This window comes from Haemaphysalis longicornis, unplaced genomic scaffold, assembly GCF_048455015.1.
Source record: "Haemaphysalis longicornis isolate Haplotype H1 unplaced genomic scaffold, Haemaphysalis longicornis Haplotype H1 scaffold_10, whole genome shotgun sequence".
Taxonomy (NCBI): Eukaryota; Metazoa; Arthropoda; class Arachnida; order Ixodida; family Ixodidae; genus Haemaphysalis; species Haemaphysalis longicornis.
This window is the reverse complement of record NW_027526204.1, coordinates 135,546,955-135,565,939: the sequence shown is the minus strand read 5'-3', so window position 1 is coordinate 135,565,939 and position 18,985 is coordinate 135,546,955. Positions and strand designations below refer to the sequence as shown.

Genomic DNA, 18,985 nt, shown 5'->3' with positions numbered 1-18,985 from the left:
TACGTGTATGCCGGCTGGAAGGTTGGCCTTCGGCAGAGTTTTTCTTTTAAAGATAACGTACGGAGGCAACTTCCTTCCGTCTGCCGTAATGGCCAGCATTACGGTAAAACGCTGTTTCTCAGCGCCTGTCGTCTTGACGAGCACGCTGCGTGCTCCTTTTTCATTCACCGTCCTGCTCATGGGCATGTCGAAGTTGATGGGAGTCTGGTCGGCGTTCCCGATTTGTGACAGAAGGAACTGTCGGTCCCGCCGCAGACGTATCACGAACCCGTGAAAGTCCACAACTTTCTGCTCGTAGCAAGGAGGCAGTCGCTGGCAGAGCGAGGTGCGCCTCCTCAAACACAGTCCGTTTCGCCGCATGAAGCGGGTTGTCCACCCATTGCTCGCTTTGAAAGCGGTGGACGCGATGCCGTGCTTCCTGGCTGTGGCTCGCGCTTGCGTACGGATCATTTCGTGAGAAACGACACAGCCTTCCTTTCTGAGGTCCCGGACGTATTGTAGCACTTCCTCTTCCACATCAGGAAACTTTCCGGTCTTCGGTCCCCTGAAGGCACGGCGATCCCGATTCGTAGTGCGCAGCTTGTCCTCTTGCTTATGCCAGCAACGCACGCGGACTTCCTCAATTCCGAAGTGCCTACCGGCAGCACGATTACCGTGCTTCAGGGCGTACTCCACCGCCTGTAACTTAAACCCGGCCGTGTAACTGACGTTTCGGCCCATCGCCCACGGTAGAACGCAACACAGGGATAGAAACAAGCAGAGAACCAAGCAGAGAAACGAGCAAACGGATAACAGAAAAAAGTAGGGCTAGAACATCGTCGCTTTGATTGGCTGTCCCACTGACACCGCGGTGGGGAGCGTTCATTTTCCTTCCGACAGATGGCTCTCAGTTACATGCACTATCATCATCAGCCGAAGTGAGTGAAGTGGGAAAGCTTGTTGACGGGACTGCAGGGGATCGAAGTTGGCGGTGCGTTTATTACGCGGGAGAAAAAAAAAATCCAAATTTTGGCGAGTAAAGTTGGGGGTGCGTTCATTATGCGAGTGCGTTCATTACGCGAGTAAATACGGTATTCCCATCTCGCAACACTTTTTGTGCAAGCTCAGACTGTTTGAACCATCAGCAGCCACAATGGCATTGCACCGTTGACTAGCTCCCACTGACGTGTTCGGTGGACGAAATGCCTGCACAGACTTGGTCCCGACTGCCAACAGCAACGACGTCAATGCACAAAATGACAGTTCACCGCAACATTTGAGGAAGCCTAGTAGAGTGGCCCAACCATAGTCGATCTCACTGAAGTCACGTGGGCCGTTAAGCTGCAGCATTAAGGGGGGACACTGGTCTTAAAACAATTTTTAATTTTCAAGTGAACTCTGTGAAACTTGTCAGTCTTGCTGCTTTTTTCCCACTGATTTCAAATATGCCAGTATTTTTTCAGTTGGTCAATTAGTTCCCAAGATAATTAGAGATAATTAGCCATTTTTTCCCCCACAATTAACAAAACAGTGTTGGTCACAAAACTGTATTCTTTATATTTTCCATTACTATGAACCCTGCTGAATGCAATCTTGGAAAAAGTTTTTTGATGCACCGCTTGGAACTAATTTTACAGCTCATTAAACTTCGGTGTTTGAAATGGGCACTGAAAATGGTTCCTTGCCACTGGTGCTACCGAAGTTTAATGAGCCGTAAAATTAGTTCCAAGCGGTGCATCAAAAAACTGTTTCCAAGATTGCATTCAGCAGGGTTCATAGTAATGGAAAATATAAAGATTACAGTTTTGTGAGCAACACTGTTTTGTTAATTGTTGGGGCAAAATGGCTAATTATCTCTAATTATCTTGGTAACTAATTGACCAACTGAAAAAATACTGGCATATTTGAAATCAGTGGGAAAAAAGCAGCAAGACTGACAAGTTTCACAGAGTTTACTTGAAAATAAAAGAAGTTGTTTTAAGACCAGTGTCCCCCCTTAAACATCCTGTGCAACACCCCTAGTTTCTCGGGACCACTGGTTAGCATCATCCCAAGGGCAAGAGTAGGTTAAAAAAAACGGAAAACAAGGTTTCTAGTTGGCACAGACCGAGAGCAGTGCTACACTCGGTGACAACTTAAGAACGGCACCGGAAGTTGCCGCTGTGCCTTATCACCGTAGCCGGATGTTTCTCCGCGCGGCGCAAGTAGGGAGTTACTGGGAATATTTTGAACATGCCGTAAACCGTGCCCGTGATTTTTTGGCCTTCATATGCTTATAAACAACTCCAGTGACGACAAACAAACTGCGTGAGACAAGGAAGACGATATCACGCATTCATAGCAAACCCCCTTCAAAGCGCGCGTGCACTGACGTCATGGGTCCAGCGCTTTGGTGGAGTGATACGCTACATGAGATGGTGCTGTTCTTGAGTTGTAACCGAGTATAGCGTACACTCCAACTGCCACCTTTGTGCAGCAAGTACTTCCAATGGCTCCCAAAATGTCCCTCCCCCCTTCCCCAGTCTTGCCCCCTCCTCACCTGGTAGTCGACGGGTATGAGTGGGTGGTGTGGCGGGAAGGCCCGGGTGGAGCCCTTGCGGTGCACAAGCAGGGTGCGCATCTTGCCGTCCACCACGTGCTGCTCCACCTTGGCAATGTTGTGCGACACGTCGTAGATCACGTGCATGTCCAGGTCATCGGGAGTCGTGTTGTACGCCTTGGCAAACGCCTGCACGCACACCCAGTAGCAGGGAAAGCAATTGATGCGCCATGTGGTACAGCAATGCAGCACGACACAGTTGCAATAAAGATGACAGACACAGACCAAAAAGAATGGCTAAAACTTAAAAACGAACAATCAAGAGACGTTTCGGCTTCTCTACGAAAGCCTTGTTCACAATCTACATAGCTTTCAATAACAGCGTTTCCACCAACAGCCACCGTAACTCAGTTAGCGCATCTAACCTGATGCTCCACACACCTTCCACAGTATGGCGTGCGAGTGCAATACCATTGCCTACATTAATACACACCTGCAGAAAAACTGGGATAGCAGCTTTCTCCCACTTGATAATGCAACGATGCGTGCAGCATAAAACACTGCACGCCGTTCGTGGCTTGCTCAGAAGGCATGCTTTATTCAATACCATTAAAAAAGTGCAAGAAGAACCATATAGTACCAGCGGGAAGATGTGTCAATGACAGACTGTGCAAGCATAAAAAATAATGTGGAAAAAGGTGATAACAGACGTCTAGGTGCACATTGTATAGGTTGTGGTTGCTATCCTGACCTCAGAAAATGCTCCATGATTTACAAAAGTAAGAACCACAGGAGATCATTGAAGCCAACGAGATTTATTCCGACGAAGACACGCGCGTCAGCTACCCTTCTGTGCCGTTACAGGCAAAGAAATGACTGTGTTTGCACGATTCAAATGCGAACCTTTTTTCACTAAAAGTAGCCTTAAAATTTGCATGCGCGTTACAGTCGGGTTCAAAACCGAAATCAGCATTCAATATTCCCCACTTTAGTTTTTATATCAACAGGAGCTGGATAAGAGAGTTTAAAGGCACAGAACATTTTCCTGCCAAAATTGCGTGCGTCAAATAATGTCTTCTGCAGGTACGTAATGTCATGTCTTTTGCATCTGTACGGTAGAATCGGCGTAAAATTATTTTAAAAGTAAACTCACCTGCGCGTTACAATTGGGGACGCGTTAAAAACGTGCAAATACGGTACTTATTTATCTGGCGGTCATACGTGAACTGCGCTAATGGTTCAAAATGTTTTGTGTTTCTACCCCCTCCCCTCTTTCCTTCCTTTGTTACAATGGAATTCTGTATAGAAATAATTTTGCGCTGTAAACACCTGTTGTTAGTCTGCAACAGAGTTACTTTATAGGAGTTGCGAAACTTTCCATAGGCCCCATGCATCAAAAAGGCGGCCCTAGGATTGGTCCAGTTTCGGATTTTCTACTGCACAGTGACGACATCTGTTGGTGACAAAATAAACTATACGACGTGCTTCGCCGTTCGACGACCTAGGCGAAAAATGGTATTGGGTGCTTACGTAATTTGTTGTGCTGAAGGAGCCCACTGTGTTCAACCATGCAAGTGATCTACCGTATTTATTCGAAAATAGGTCGAGCACGAATATAGGTCGACCCCCTAAAAATTGAAGTCGCCGGAAAAAAAAATAATATATTCGATTATAGGTCGACCCACACTTTTAAGAAAAAACTTGAGGAAACTTTTTAAAACTCCCATTTATTTACAACGCGGTCACCTCACTGGTCGGAGCCACACACTGCGTCGTCGTCGGAACTTGCGCCGCATGCACCGCATTTCATTACCCACCCCCGCCCCCGACTGGCTTTGAAGGCTGAACGGCCAATCCCGCCTCACAGCGCTAACTGTGTAGTTTTGGTCCTTCGCAGGACACTCGGTGTCCTTTCGCATGCTCCTTTTCCATGTGCAGCCGGAGTTTTTTCTCGAGAGCATCGTGCCTCCCAATTGTAGGGCCACGAAACGCACGACGCAGTCCCCTACAAGCAAAAAGTTCGTCCTGCTGTTTCCGCCATCCCCTGATCAGCTTTTCATTAACGACTAACTCTCGCTGAGCGGCGCAGTTGTTCAAGTTCTCAGCAAACAGGATCACCCGCCGCTTAAAGTCCGACGTGACATCGCGAAATGCGCACGAGAAACACGTTGTATGCGCAAATCACAACGAAGCAAACACAAAGAAAGCGCATGAAACGGAGAACGGGAGATAGTAGAGACAGCGGAGACAGCGAGCGAAGCAGGCAACGCCGTTCCGTTCACGAGGTGGCTACGCTAGGTGGCGAAAGTGACCTTTACCCCCACCTCGCGCTAGCCGCTACCGCGGCTCCGAAGACACCAAGCCAAGCCAATCTGGCTCTCTAGCCAGTACGTCAGCTCGCTCGTGTCCGGTTCGGCCGCAGGTAATGCGCGATAACCGGCAGTGACTGTGGGTGGTTTTCTTACGCTGATTGTTTTGTTATTTTTGCCTTTATTTTCTTGCCTGTCTTTGTTCTAGATGCTCCGCGCTGCCGCCTCAAATTGAGGAGCGCCGGGCGTGACGGAGAAACTGATTGCTCGGTGCGCTCGCCATTTTTGATCACGACTATAGGTCGAGGTTCTTCGGTCACGATTATAGGTCGACCCTCAATTTTTAAGCACATTTTCGGGAAAAAAAGGTCGACCTATATTCGAATAAATACGGTATATGCATTTGCTTCGACAGCTTTACGCAAGCTTGAAAGGATTATTTAGAGCCACTTGATCAACTACTGGATTAGTTTTGGCATACAGTGTGATGTAGGTCGAGCGACAACTGCAAACTTGGTTCTTCAGGTCGGACCTATGTTGCGCCCGAGTGCTCGCACAAGCGCCAATAGGTCGAGGCAGTTGTGCAGACACAGAAACAATCGCAACATAATAACCGGAATTAAAAAAGCAATGAGTCACCCATTAAAGTACAAAAATAAAGGATTATGAACCTTTAAAGTAAAGCATAACGTTAAATTGCCAGTTTGAATAAATAATTAATGTGTTTTTGGATAGTGCGTGTGGTGGCCACGGTGGCGCCCCAGTATGCACGATCCAAGGTTGGGGGGGGGGTCCAGGTACGGGCCGTTTTTTGAGGCGGGGTTTCGCAACTGCCTACATTAAGAGCTCCGAGTCTGCGCTGTGACCTGTTTACGTCTCGTCCACGTCCCTTTGGCACTGTTCCACGGAAATGGACCGTTTGTGCATACCCCCCCTCCCCACCCCCAGATTTGAGGAAGGCAGAGTGTGCCGCCCGACCTGTCGGCTGAGAAAGGTCATGCTGGAGCGGTTGACCCAGGCAAAGTTTGCCGCGGCCGCCATGGACTTGAGGTAGTCCTGTCCCTCGGCCGAGCGGATGAGGGCACAGGCCAGCTGCCGGTCGTTGACCTCAATCTTGTCCCGCTTCATGGCCTTCTCCATGGCCACCAGGGCATCTGCGCAAGGAACAACAACATACGCCACTGCACCGCACGGCTGGGTCCAATGCATAACCCAACAAGAGTCAGATAAGCCCACTTCTCTTAATTAAAAGTACAGTGCAATACAGTGCCTGGATGTGAGAGCATGTGGCATGGACTCGCCTACTAGCTAGTCGACCACATCGAACGAACCGCATCGCTACTACTGCTAAGTGTTGTGTGCCCTATTCTTCCCCATGTGGTGGATAATAAGGCCCACCCTGAAAGATGAGGACTTGTGTGCCTGTTCAAGCACAGAGCTGCTACCACAGAAACTTTACCTTTGGGGTCAGTTCTCACTTAATTAAGAATCACCAAAGCCACATTCAGCGAATCACCACTTGATTAGCTAGACACCCACCCCATAGGGTTACAATGGCAATAGCATTACGTCATGGCAAGGTCAGGAGATGTTGTGAAGCGCAACCAGTTGTTTCAGATCCCAGGCAACAACACAGAGGCATTTGTTGCAAATTGTGCACGGCAAACCTACGGCAGCATCTGAGCTCCATATGAAAGTGAAGTGGTAAACCTATTGCCCTCGCCAATCCTGAAAGCCTCGTGTGGTTTTTAAGAAGCTGAACACCTGTAATCGACTTCTGAGCAATGCTCTTGGAAAGCACAGACAGGCAACTATTGAGGAGAAGAAAGCTCAGCTGCTGTCATATGATGGGTTGTCAGCACAGATTTATCTGCATTACGTCCAAGCCCAACAATTTCTCAAATCATCCAGCAGCAAGAGAGCTTTAAATATGTAGTGACAATCTCACAATCCCCACTAACTACAACAAGAGAATAGGGAAACCATGCCATGGTCTGTGCAGTGCAGCTACTGTGCTCCTGTTTCTAATCTGCACCAGTGCTCGTCTGCCTGCCACTGCAGTGCACAAGATCAAGCCTTAGCTTAACAACACTAGTGACGGCTTCCACCAAACACACACATGCACACAGTCTGCAAGTACGTTTGCATGCAGACACATTTTTGTCTGGGGTCTGGCATAAGTCATAACATATAACGTGATCTCGGGCAATGAGCTCTAAACTATAAATAAAGGTCTGAAAACAAACAAACAAACAAAAACACCCTTAAGAATTGGAAAAACAAGAAGGCATACACATTGTGCAGTAGGAGAGCTAACAAAGTGTTGATACAAGATTAAAAACGCAAGCACTATACCATCCCCTCGTAAAGTGTCAGTCACAAAGTGCTGCCTCAGCAACAGTTGCAGTCTCGTATAAGTCATGCACATCATGCTTACTTCAGCCCCAGGAGAGAACCACGTGGCACACATCTGAATCAACCCTGATAATACGACTTTCAAGAGACTGCGCGAAACCATCGTATGACCGGGTGTTGTATGAAAAGGTATGGGTAGCATGGCAGCGTAGTAGACAACCTCACATGACAGGTGGGATAGGAACTTTTTTAAACTGGTACATTTAGCGCGTTCTAGCGTAATTTGCAAAACTTTCACTAGAATCCACAGTTTTGTAAAAAAGAAAATTCCTATTTTGTGCCTTTCTCCCTCTGCGGTGTCTGTGCTAGCCCGCCAGCACTGTGCCTCGATAGTGCGAGATAAGCTGGCAAGGCCGGTGAGCCAACAAAATTGAGAGAAGAAAAGGCGAATGTGTGAAACTGCCAAGGCCAAGCAAAATGAATGATAATACGAGGCAGGGATGGAAAAAAGACGTGAAGGAAAGGAACGGAGCGAAAACGTGCGTCTGAAAGCCACCGATAAGCAAAGCACAGAGAGAGCGGGGCCGAGAGCGTCGTGAAAAGAAGAAACTTGGATCAAGCGGGCGAGGAAAGCGGGTGATCCCTCACTGCTGTGGGGCTGCGTCTTATCTGTTTTCCCATTTGTCGGCTCGATGGGAGCTTCAAATTCACGGTACGCTGGCCATCTGGACTTGCGGCCGGCGCATTGGCATTCTGCCGCTGCATGGGACTGCTGCCTGCCAGTACCTGCTCGCTTGCTTGAGTCCATTCAGCAAGTGGTCTGGCCCGCCTGTGGACCTTTGCACATCGAGCAGCATCAAACGGGGGTTACGAATAAAGAAAAGTCGGGACAAGGCAGTGGAATGGTGTAACAGATGGGAAAAGGGCTGGTTTATCCCCACCAGGGCCCGTCGTATGAAGCGGACCACGTGCACCCAAGCGTTGCATAATTGGGGTTCGTAATGCGCTGTTTCTATGGGGAGTTTGCGGGTAACACAATGATCCATCGTGAGAAGCGCGTCGTCGTTCAGATCGGGGGACGTATCATCGGTGTTCCACTGTAGCTCCCTGACGCTAGAGTTTATTGCCATGCAGCCTCGCAGAAAACTGCAGCGCGTTACCGGTGGCCACCTGGTGTCCAAAGCCCCGGCTGCCGCTGTGGATCATGACGCACACCTGGCCACAGCGCTCAATGCCCATCTTGGAGGCGTTGTTCTTGTCGTAGATCTCTTCCACCACCTGAATCTCTGCGTAGTGGTTGCCCGCTCCGAGGGTGCCAAGCTGCGAGGCAGGGAGACAAGAAAGAGAAGCCAGAGCAGAGTTGGGCACACACAGTCAACACAACTGCAGCTGAACCCAAGTGTTCTAACAAAATCCGGAACAGCGAATTATTCTCTGTATCCAACATGAGCAGCTTGAGGGGGGACGTGGCTTTCAAAATCAACTTTTTTATTTCTTTGTGGATTTTGATGAAAATTGGCACAGCAACTGGAAATACTTCTGTGAAAACACTATAAAAATTTCAAAGTAATATTTTGAAAACTTTTTTGTTTATTAAATTTTCTGTTCCGCTTATACCGAGCTTGAGCTGCTTATAAAACGTGATAGAAAACTTGTTCGAAGTGCTTTGCATTCCCAAATGAATGGACGAGGTCGTGACAGTTTTAGAATTTTTTTTTGCAACACAATGTTGTTTAGTTTTCATTTTTTTAGAGGTTAATGTGCAACAGGTATGTCGACTGTGAACGACTATTTGAATAAAAAAATCACAAAAAACAAATCTGGAAAACCAAGAGTGTCACAACTAAACTGTTCCTCCAGGAATCCAGGAATGTAATGCAAGAAATGGAAACAAAATAGACCCAGCGGTCACGAAGAAATCCCTGGAACGAGCAACACAGGCGGCAAAAAAAAAAAAAAAAAAAAAAAAAAAACGTTTTGAGAAAACGGCTTCCGAAGTTGCAACATAGGTTTCACTTATCAAAAGTCGTCAGAGTTGTAGCCTTTCGTGTCCTTTTGAACATGGGGCTTCTGGAAGGCCATGCCTTGAAATTGGAGTGCCTTTTACAGCCTTTCTCTTTCCACAAAACATCATTTTCAGCTCCTCTGTGAAGAGTACATAGCCCAGTTTGCAGACCAAACGGAGGGGGAGATGGCTTTCAATAGGCTTTCAATGCAAAGTAGGTTAGCTGGTTGGCTGTATCACACTGGACATCTTCCCTCTGCAGTGTTGTCACCATGGCAACAAGTCAAGCTTTTTTTTTACTTAAATTTGAAAATTTTTGGCTTCTTTTGTTTTATCATCTTGCCTGGCGCAACCGATATTTTGTCACCGCACCTGCAAAAGTATTTTTTTTATGCCACTTTGCGATGCTTTTCAGCGGAAAAACTTTGCAGATGCACAGAATAGGAAACATAGAATCTGAATATGTGTCTTTCAAAAAAAAAAAAAAAAACCGATGTTGTGGTCATTTTTTCAAAGTTGAAAGCCGTGTCCCCCCTTAAATTGACTCGACTGTGGGGTTTTGACGCGTCGAAGCTACACCACCTGGGTTTCGAGGCACACTGTAGTGAAGGGCCCCGGATTAATTTTGCCACCTGGGGATCTTTAACGTGCGCCGAAATCTCGACACATGGGCATTTTCGCTCCATCAGAAAAGAAGCCACCGCGGCCGAGATCGAACCAATGCCCTTGTGCTCAACAGCACAACGCCCTAGCCACTGAAACTGAGTTACGATATTCTCCCAAACTGATGCGCTCATGACGAACTGGATGCCGGAATTCTGAGTGCCTACTGCTACCATCACTAGGTGCTCGTTCATGGCGGTAATTTGGTTTTGCTGTTTCATGTTGACGATAGCAGTATCTGCGTGGCTACAGCAGGTATCGATATCCTTACAACCATCAATTCCACTTCCACAAAGCAGCACACAGAAGACCTTCTGTGCCCCGGCTGTTTGCCACCCGTCTTCAGAGCAGGCCCTATCCAGGCTTGCAGAATGTGATATGTATGCTGCATGTCGTACCTTGCAAGTTCAAAATACACGCAACTAATGCACAAATGCGGCAACAGTCCACTATAGCCGTAATTTGATATAAGGAGGTTTGAGTGCAGAACCAGGCAGAAATTAGATGGCTCAGCTGCTGTCATATGAAGGGTTGTCAGCACAGATGTCCTCTGCATTACGTCCAAGCCCAACAGTTCTTCAAATCATCCAGCAGCCTCTCCCACTTCTTTCCACCTTACCGTTGTCAAGCACAACCATAACTGTGCTTAGACAGGTTTGTCAGAGGGCATGATATGCGTTGAAGCAGAAAATGAATTTCATGCGAATATCCTGTTCACATTCTCAATTTTTTTAAAAGGAAGGTAACTAAAAAATTTATAGGCAGCAAAAAAAAAATTTTTTCCCGCAACACTTTCCATTGTGCACGCTAAATTACCCCTTTTGGAGCCGACACTACCCACAGGGACCTGAAAACACTAAAACTGGGCACCACAGACAATAACACAAATTCAGGCCAAACCACTGGATCCACTGCATTGCACACGGTCCAAAGCATTGTGTAGATGTCCTCTGAGACTATAAAAGTGGAATCCACGTGATACCTCTCCTCACAGCCACATGTGGCTTCATCATGAGCGAGATCTGTTGATGTCAGGAGTAAGTCACACGTCCCTGTGTTACATACCGAGCCACCCACTGCAAGATGGAACGGGGAAAGAGCGGGGGGAGGAGTAAAACATGGGTAAAACATTCTTAAACATGAAGCAAACAACCACGACATCGTGCCATTTCCTGCCGCTTCTACTGCTTCTAAAAGCACAGAATTCCTTTTTTTTTTCTTCACCACCAACAGTGAACCAGCTTAAAATATTTCACCTTTATTATTTCTCTTTTAGCATCATCTGATAGGTTTCACGAACTAAAAATTAAAGGGACACTGAATAGCAAGCTATGTTAGACGAAATTGCAACTGCCCCGAAGCCCTCTCAGCATTTATTCAGCAGCAAAAGATGCTTTAACATGCTGAGAAATTAGCAATAGAAAAACAAATTTTATTCCTTGCGCCATTTCATAATGTTTCGTGTGACTTCAACGGTTGCCGGAAGCGAGTGAGACAGCAGTGTGGTCTGGAAGGAAAACTAAAACCAGCCAAGCAAACAATTAAGCCGCTGGAGCCACTGGTTGCACACTTGGCGCACACGAAAAAACAACTAGCTAGCCCCACACTTCTGTTACCTGCCACTCTCTGTGCATCAATCTTGATGATGACTGTAAGGTTTAGCGCGCCGACGCAACGCAGGCGATGAGGCGCGAAGTAGTGGAGGGCTCCGGATTAAAGGGACACTAAAGTGAATTTGTCAAGCTCCCGTTTTTGCTTGCACTGCGTAGACTGGCTCAAATTAGCACACTTTTCATCGTTTATCCGGTTGACAAATCCGTAATTATTTTACAAAGCGCGAAAGAAGAAAAACTACCGTGCACGGTTTGCGGCGGCCGCACCAACTAAGGCTGTGACGTTGGGAGGAGGGGCGCCGTGATTGGACGATGCCCAAGGTTAGCAATCAAACAAGTTTCGGTTTCGGTTCTGTAAAACATAACCAATGGCGTTGTTGGATGGGCATTCTCAATATCTCAGTAATCATCGTACCGCGCTTCTGCCATGTTGTCGGCTGTAAAATGCACAAGATAAGCCTCCCAGGACGGCTTGTAGTCGTAGCATTCACTAGCCGAGACCTAAGCAGTGCATGAACGCCCTCCGCGTACCCGCAGACTCCCAAATGCCATGCGCTTTTCCCCCATATTTGGAGCTTGCCTCCCTCATGCCTGTATCGTAAAAAGCGTGTTCGCACCAGGCCAAGGGTCTGTTCATTCTGGCCTCAGCACACTGCCTGCAAGCAGGCGGTGCTTATGGCAACAGCACACCAACGAGAACTCGCTAGCGCGCCAGTGCCAGCCTGCGCATATTGCCGCGTATTAGTCGACTCCGAAAATAAGTCGACCCCCCTAGTTTTCATTTCCGTCAACGCAAAAAAAAAAAAAAAAAAAAAAAAGACAAACAATTTCTGAAGGACCAAAAATACTGACTTTTATTCCCGCTGTGGATGCTGCGGGCGTAGCCCCGGCCGCCACTGCCGTCGCCGAGCAAACGAAACAAAGCAAAAATATCAACAAGCGATTGTTGACAACCAAACAGCGACCAGTTCCAGAGCGGCTCGAAGCCTAAGCCTACTCGTCGCTGTCGTCGTCGCTCTCGTCGTCGTCGGAGGTGGCCGGCTCAAGCGGGGCCGAAATCGAACACTTCACAAAGGCGTCCCGCACCATGTCGTTGGGTAGGTCGTACCAGGCGTCGTTCACCCACTGGGCTACCGTGCTCAGGGTCGGGCGCTACACACGGCCGGTGGGTGTTGTGGGTTTGTCCGCCTGTTTCATCCAGTCGTTGTACAGAGCCCCGACGCGGTCCTTGAAGGGCTTGTTGAGGGATACGTCGATCGGCTGAAGCATCGATGTCATCCCCCCCGGTATTACGACAAGGTCGCACTCGGCGTTGGCCACAGCCTTCTTGACCCAGTCCGTCATGTGGCCGCGGAAAGAGTCTAGCACAAGCATGCTCCGGGGCTTCAGCAGAGCTCCGGGACGCCTGCACCACACCACCCGAAACCATTCCAGCATGGTTTCTTCGTTGAAGAAACTCTTCTCGTTCACCCGCACAATGACCTTGGGCGGGAACGTCTCCTTCAGCAGGGTTTTACGTTTAAAAACAATGAAGGGTGGCAACTTGTGGCCGTCAGCCGTGCAGCACAACATGACGGTGAAGCGGTTGTGCTCATTCCCTGTTGTTAGGAGGCGGACCTGACGCTCTCCCTTTTCGGCGACGGTTCTCCTGCTCGGCATATCGAACCAGACTGGTGTTTGGTCGGCGTTGCTGATCTGGCCGAGCAGGAACCCCCGCCGCCTCCTCAGGTCCTTGACGTACCGCCGAAACTCGAGCCGCTTTTCATCGTACGACTCCGGCAGCTTTTGCGCAACCGTTGTGCGACGCCGGAGACTCAGCCCGTTACGCTTCATGAAGTTCGTTATCCATTTTTTGGATACTTTGAACTCCTCGCGGTGGATGTTTAGCTCAGTTGCGACGTCCCGCGACTTCATTTCAATGTCCTCGTAGGACACGCTGAGGCTTTCTTTCCTCTGCAGCTGTACCCACTCGAGTACCTTCTCTTCAACGACGGGGTAACGTCCCTGCTTCGGCCCGCGAAACGACCGACGCGTACCAGCGCACACGAAGATGCGGTCTTTTTGCTGCCGCCATCCCCGAACACACTTTTCTGAGACGCCGAACTCTCGTTCTGCCGCGACGTTGTTGTTGTCTTCGGCAAACAAAATCACTTTGCGCTTGAATGCCGCGCTGTACTGGCGCCGAGCTTGCGGAGGCATTGCTGCGGCTGGTCAGGAAAGGTAATGCCTCAGCCGTGCCACAGAACAGGGAGGATTTTTGGCCGTGCCGCCCGCAACACAACACAAAGAGCGCTTCCCAAAATGGCGAGTGACTCATCTGACTGGCTAGTCTTGGCTAGATAAGGCTTCGTAGTGGCTCTAGTCGGCTCCAGAAACAACTTTTGAGCGGCGGCAAATTTGAATTTTTAGCGGATGGCAGCCCATGTATAGGTCGACTCCGCGTATAAGTCGACCCCCCTAATTTTCGAAGGTCATTTTTAAAAAAAAAGGTCGACTTATACGCGGCAATATACGGTAGTTCGTGTAGCCATGAACGTTGCGTCCCAAAAAAAGGTGAACTCAATATAGAAAACATCGGCGGAAAACAAAAAAGTTAACTTACAAAAAAAAAAAAAAGCACGTACCCGCGGGGATTCGAACTAGTGACTTGCAAAACACTTGCGGTGACATACCTAGCGCCCCAGACCACTGAGCCACGGAGCGGGATGCGAAGGGCTTGCTAATATAGGGTATATATTGTACAACCGGTTTACACTTTTATTTAGTTTTGGCATTTCAAGCAGCTTAGGTGACTATTTGTTGTACTACGCTCGCGCAGTAAGCGTCGCCCGAGTTTCCACAGTAGCTCACGTCTAGCAATTGCATTTCGTAGACGTAAAAGCGTTCGCAGATGCGTAGTCGTGCTGCTGATCGCTGTGCTTGTTCGCCCAGCGCAAAAAAGTGCTTCCCGCGCCCTAGTTTTACGCTGTACGGTAAAAATATCAGTTGATTTTATTTCCTTAGTACCTATATTGACTTCGCTGACTCTTCTCCCGCCTTCAAGAGGCCTTATATTTTCCTACTGGCGTACCAGTCAGCGAAGCGTTGCATGTGGGCTTGTGCAGCACTTGTGTGAAGCGACCTTGACTTGGAGCTAGATACAGTGCACAAACAAACCAAGTAAAGAAAGGCACATTCTTCCATTCACAAACGTGTCCTGGCTTCGTTTCAACTAAGTGAACGAATTGCGACCAAGCAATTTTTTTTAACCTCCTTGATTGCGACGACCCGCCAGCGGCCGGCGGACGAAACGCTGGGCCGACTGACTGTGTCTGAAGGCCGGGGAGCCGTGCAGTAGCGCAGCCAATTGCCAGCTCATCCCCTCCTGACGTCACACAAAAACGCCACAGAAAATGGGCGAGCGTAAAGAGAGGAGGACAGCATTTTCGAATTAGTTTTTCTACTCCGGACTACATTAGTTTTTCTACTCCGGACTACAATTTGCGCTAGTAATGCCGCAATGTTTACATATATCACTTCAGTGTCCCTTTAATTTTGACCACCTGGGGATCTTTAACGTGCGCCGAAATCTCGTACACACAGGCGTTTTTGCTTTTCGCCTCCATCAGAAAAGTGGCCGCCACGGCCGGGAATCGAACCCGCGACCTCGTGCTCAGCATGTGCATCAATCTTGGTGCAGTACAGCGCGTCAGATGGTGGTTAAACAATGTGAATGTGCCGCGCGGCCTTTTACCGTAAAAACCCGCGTATAATAAGAGGTTCTTTTCCAAATTTTACTATGTAAAATTTGTGCCTCATTATATGTGGATCCCAAAGTTTTCAGCCGAAAATTTGCACTTTCGGTTTCGGTTTCAGTGGAAGGTGGTGCACCATCTTGCGGTGGCGTTAGCTGGCTGCTGCTTCTCTCAGCCGGCGCCATTTTGATTGTTTTGACCGTGCGAAGGATCGGCACGTTCACCGCAAGTCTATCACAATGTCGGGTGCACGAAGGCAGTATTCGGCTGCAATTAAAAGAAAAGTTATTTTATGTGCCGAGACCCTCAGGAATTGTGCCGCAGGACGGCAGTTTGGCGTCACCGAAGGCAGCATTCGCGGGTGGAGAAAGCAACTGGTGCTTGACTGGATAAAGTCTGTGTGGTGTCGGTGGCCTGGAGCACTGTTGGGGGTTCCCGTCAGTGCTCGCGTTGGACGCCTTTCGCTGCCACCTGGCCGATTCCATGAAGAAGTTGTTGCGCGAACCCCGCACCGAACTCATTGTCATTCCAGGAGGAATGACATCCCAGCTGCAACCACTAGACGTCTGCATCAACAAGCCTTTCAAAGACTGCATCAGGTCCTGCTACCAAGAGTGGATGATGTCAGGAGACCCGTAAGTGACAGCTACCGAATGGCTGACGCGGGCTTCTCCAGCGGTGCTTTGTGGCTGGATCGCGGATGCGTGGGCCAGCATCTCAGAGGAGTTTGTCAGTCGCTCTTTTAAGAAATGCGGCATCTCAAACGCCCTTGATGGCACTGAGGACCACTTTCTGTGGGAAGACATTTCCAACAAGGCGACTTCAGATGACAGCGGCAGCGAATCTGACGATGACTGAATGGACATCGGGAGACAGTGCCAACGAAAACTGACAATGACTGAACAGTAACTGCAGTGCAAATAAATGTTTTCTGTGCCCTTTAAATCCCATTATATGCGGATGAAAACTTTTTTTCTGATTTTGCTGTCCCCGAATTACACCTCGTATTATACGCGGGTTCTTACGGTACTTTACCTACAAAACATCTAGCGGACAGCGCAACCGCAGCAAGAACGACGGCAGGGGCGCTCTTTTGATTTGCATTCTTGTTATGGACAGTCAGGTTTTAGTCACTTCGATGCATTTGGCTTAAAAACGGGGTGCCATGTGTTAGTTTAACTTGTAACGGTGTGCAACGCTAAATTTTTTTTCGCCGCGATACAGTAACTCTTATTGCGGCATCTGTTGAATGCTTTGCGAAGCGAGTTGCCTATTAGCCCATCTGCCAGAGGTGTGCTGAGCTTTTACGAGCGCCGAAACCACTACTAACAAATGACCTGGCGCCAGTACGGAATAAAAAACATGCATAACATGATACAAATATCATTTTACATAAGTACGCACCGTAGTGGAAGCATAGCAGCACAAAGTGCCCTGAATCGAAAGACCTGGTTTGACACACACATTTTATTTAATTTCAAGATAATCAAGAAGTGGTTTCGAACAAACACATCGTCACAGCATGTGCTTTTGAGGCCGAAGTGCCAAATTAACAGGCGATTGATTGCCTCTTGTTCATTGTAAGGGTAGCACTTGCTTCTTGCGATTTATGGGGTGAAGAAGTGACTTTACTCCGGTGCAAGCCGAGAAGCTGCTTTTAACATACCTCGCGATCACTCTACATACCCGATGCAGGGTTGAATCATCGCTAGTGATAATTCCAATCTAGTAAGCACAGTTCCACCCACAGGAGCATGCCGTCGAATTTCATTGCGAAGCAAACGTGAGTACAACATACACACAGCTTCATCCGCCGCCGGCCTGGGTGCAAAACTTTGATCGGGCAGACAGCACTACATGAGGGGGGAAAATTTTGTTCCATCAGACGCAAATTGCTGTCCACAGAAGAGCGGAACAGTGGAAGGCCGACACGCTACTTGCCGCCATGATGTAAACAAGACTTCTCCGAATCTGCAATAACCATCGTAACCATCGCAACGGTGCCGCAGCTTGGCAGCTTGCGAATGTCAGCACGGCTTGAATTATACCTGCACATTGATAATTGTTCATGACTTATGAAGGTGAATGTGCAAAAAAAGATTTTACGTGTTTCCAAGAGCTTGTGTGTGTGGTTCTGGCTCTGTTGTTCGTCACATGACTCTTGGCACATCAGAACAGTCGTCGTTGACGTCATCTCTGCTGGGCAGTTGATAGCTTCATTTTTTTTATGTGATTATTTTCAAGGTACTGAACCAGAAACTGGCATATTCATTTTTTGCGGATGCCAATCTATCTATTTAGACCAACATCAGTTTTGCCTTCAGTGTCCCTTTAATCAAAATAGAGTGGAGAATAACCACAGTCCAGAAACAAAGGATGTGACGTGCACAACTTTCCTTTCTAAGTTTTAATTATTTACAACTAGATCCAGTCCCACCTTCAAGCTCAAGTGGAACGACTGCAACCTGAATTGAAACGGGTGCCAAGTTGCAAACAACGGAGGAGACCATCCCTACCTGAGGCAGACCGCGCTTCTTGGCCTTCATGGAAACCTTGGCAGGGTCAGCATTCAGCATCCGCCCGTACTCCTCACAGTGCTCCTTGTCCTCAGCCCAGGCGTACCCTGAGAAGCACAGCACGGCTTATCTTCAACCCGTTTATGCATCAAAGCACCAGAAGACACTTCTACACTACCAATCACCACAATCTGGAAATGGTAGGAGTTAACCGTGACAAAAAAAAAAAGCCTTAAAACCAAGCGCAAAACAAATTGAAACAAAGGCGGCCATGTTATCCATGCCCCATAAGCAAACCATTCCTCAATAGCAAATAGAGTCAGGCTTGTATGCAAAAAAGCACACCACAAGGATGAAGGAAGAGTTTAGGCAACACCATCCAACAATATTCTTTTACAGGGCAGCGAGATCATGCATTTTATCACTCTTGGATAGCCCAACCTTTTTCCACACATGTGAAGCCCATCATTTGCACACCAGGAAATGGCGGTACTCAATGTGCACCTAAACAAAATGCTGGACACCGATTTGTGGAAGGTGTTTCCTAATGGCAACCAATACGTAACACTGCAGTTTCATGGCTTGCGAACAGTGGTTGCTGGCAAAAATTAGTCAAATTAATATCAAATTAGTCCAAAAATAAGCCTCGGTTCACCCTCACCTTTTCATTAAATGCAGCTTGGGTTAAAAAATTAACCACATTAACCAAAAACTGTCTTCTGGACTCCAGTGTTTGAATTCCGTTGTTACGCATCAGCTCGGAAACAGAACCTACGCGATTCTGGTTTCGTAACACGTTTTAGTGTCGAAAGCTCACACATTTTATGAATGAGACATCACAGTACTTCTAGCACAGTACTTCTATTTCAACTCCAAGGAATAAGCTGCAATACTTCCGATTTAAACACCAAAAACCCAAAGCACACTGACCTTCTCTCAAGGACCAATCCATGCCCATTTCCAGGGCTTCTTCAAGATCTCTAGGAAAGGGAGAGGGGCAGGGAAATGATATGGCAAATTTTCAAACATTGGTCCAATGGAAACACCTGAGCACAAGCACAGACATGACTGCGGCTACTGTCATATAATGGGATGTCAGCACAGATTTCTCTGTATTACGTCCAAGCCCAAAAGGTTTTTCAAATCATTCAGCAGCCAAAAATATACAGTTTGTACTTGCTTCTTCAGATGACTGACACTACAAATTCACAACTTCAGTTACAGCATTTTTATTTCTAATGCATCTCCAAACAACATGCTCTGCAAGCAGTA

General features: G+C 47.8%; 1 protein-coding gene across 1 annotated transcript in view; it reads right to left on the bottom strand.

The window, feature by feature from the left end:
• The window catches only part of Rtcb (RtcB RNA ligase), a 31,303-nt gene that overhangs the window by 5,853 nt on the left and 6,465 nt on the right, over positions 1-18,985 (bottom strand). The window contains exons 6-10 of the mRNA XM_077690870.1: positions 18,644-18,693; positions 17,714-17,820; positions 8,343-8,502; positions 5,806-5,981; positions 2,519-2,707 (exon numbers count right to left, since the gene is read on the bottom strand). Of these exons, the coding sequence (XP_077546996.1) occupies positions 2,519-2,707; positions 5,806-5,981; positions 8,343-8,502; positions 17,714-17,820; positions 18,644-18,693 (682 nt within the window). The remainder of the gene's footprint in view (positions 1-2,518; positions 2,708-5,805; positions 5,982-8,342; positions 8,503-17,713; positions 17,821-18,643; positions 18,694-18,985) is intronic.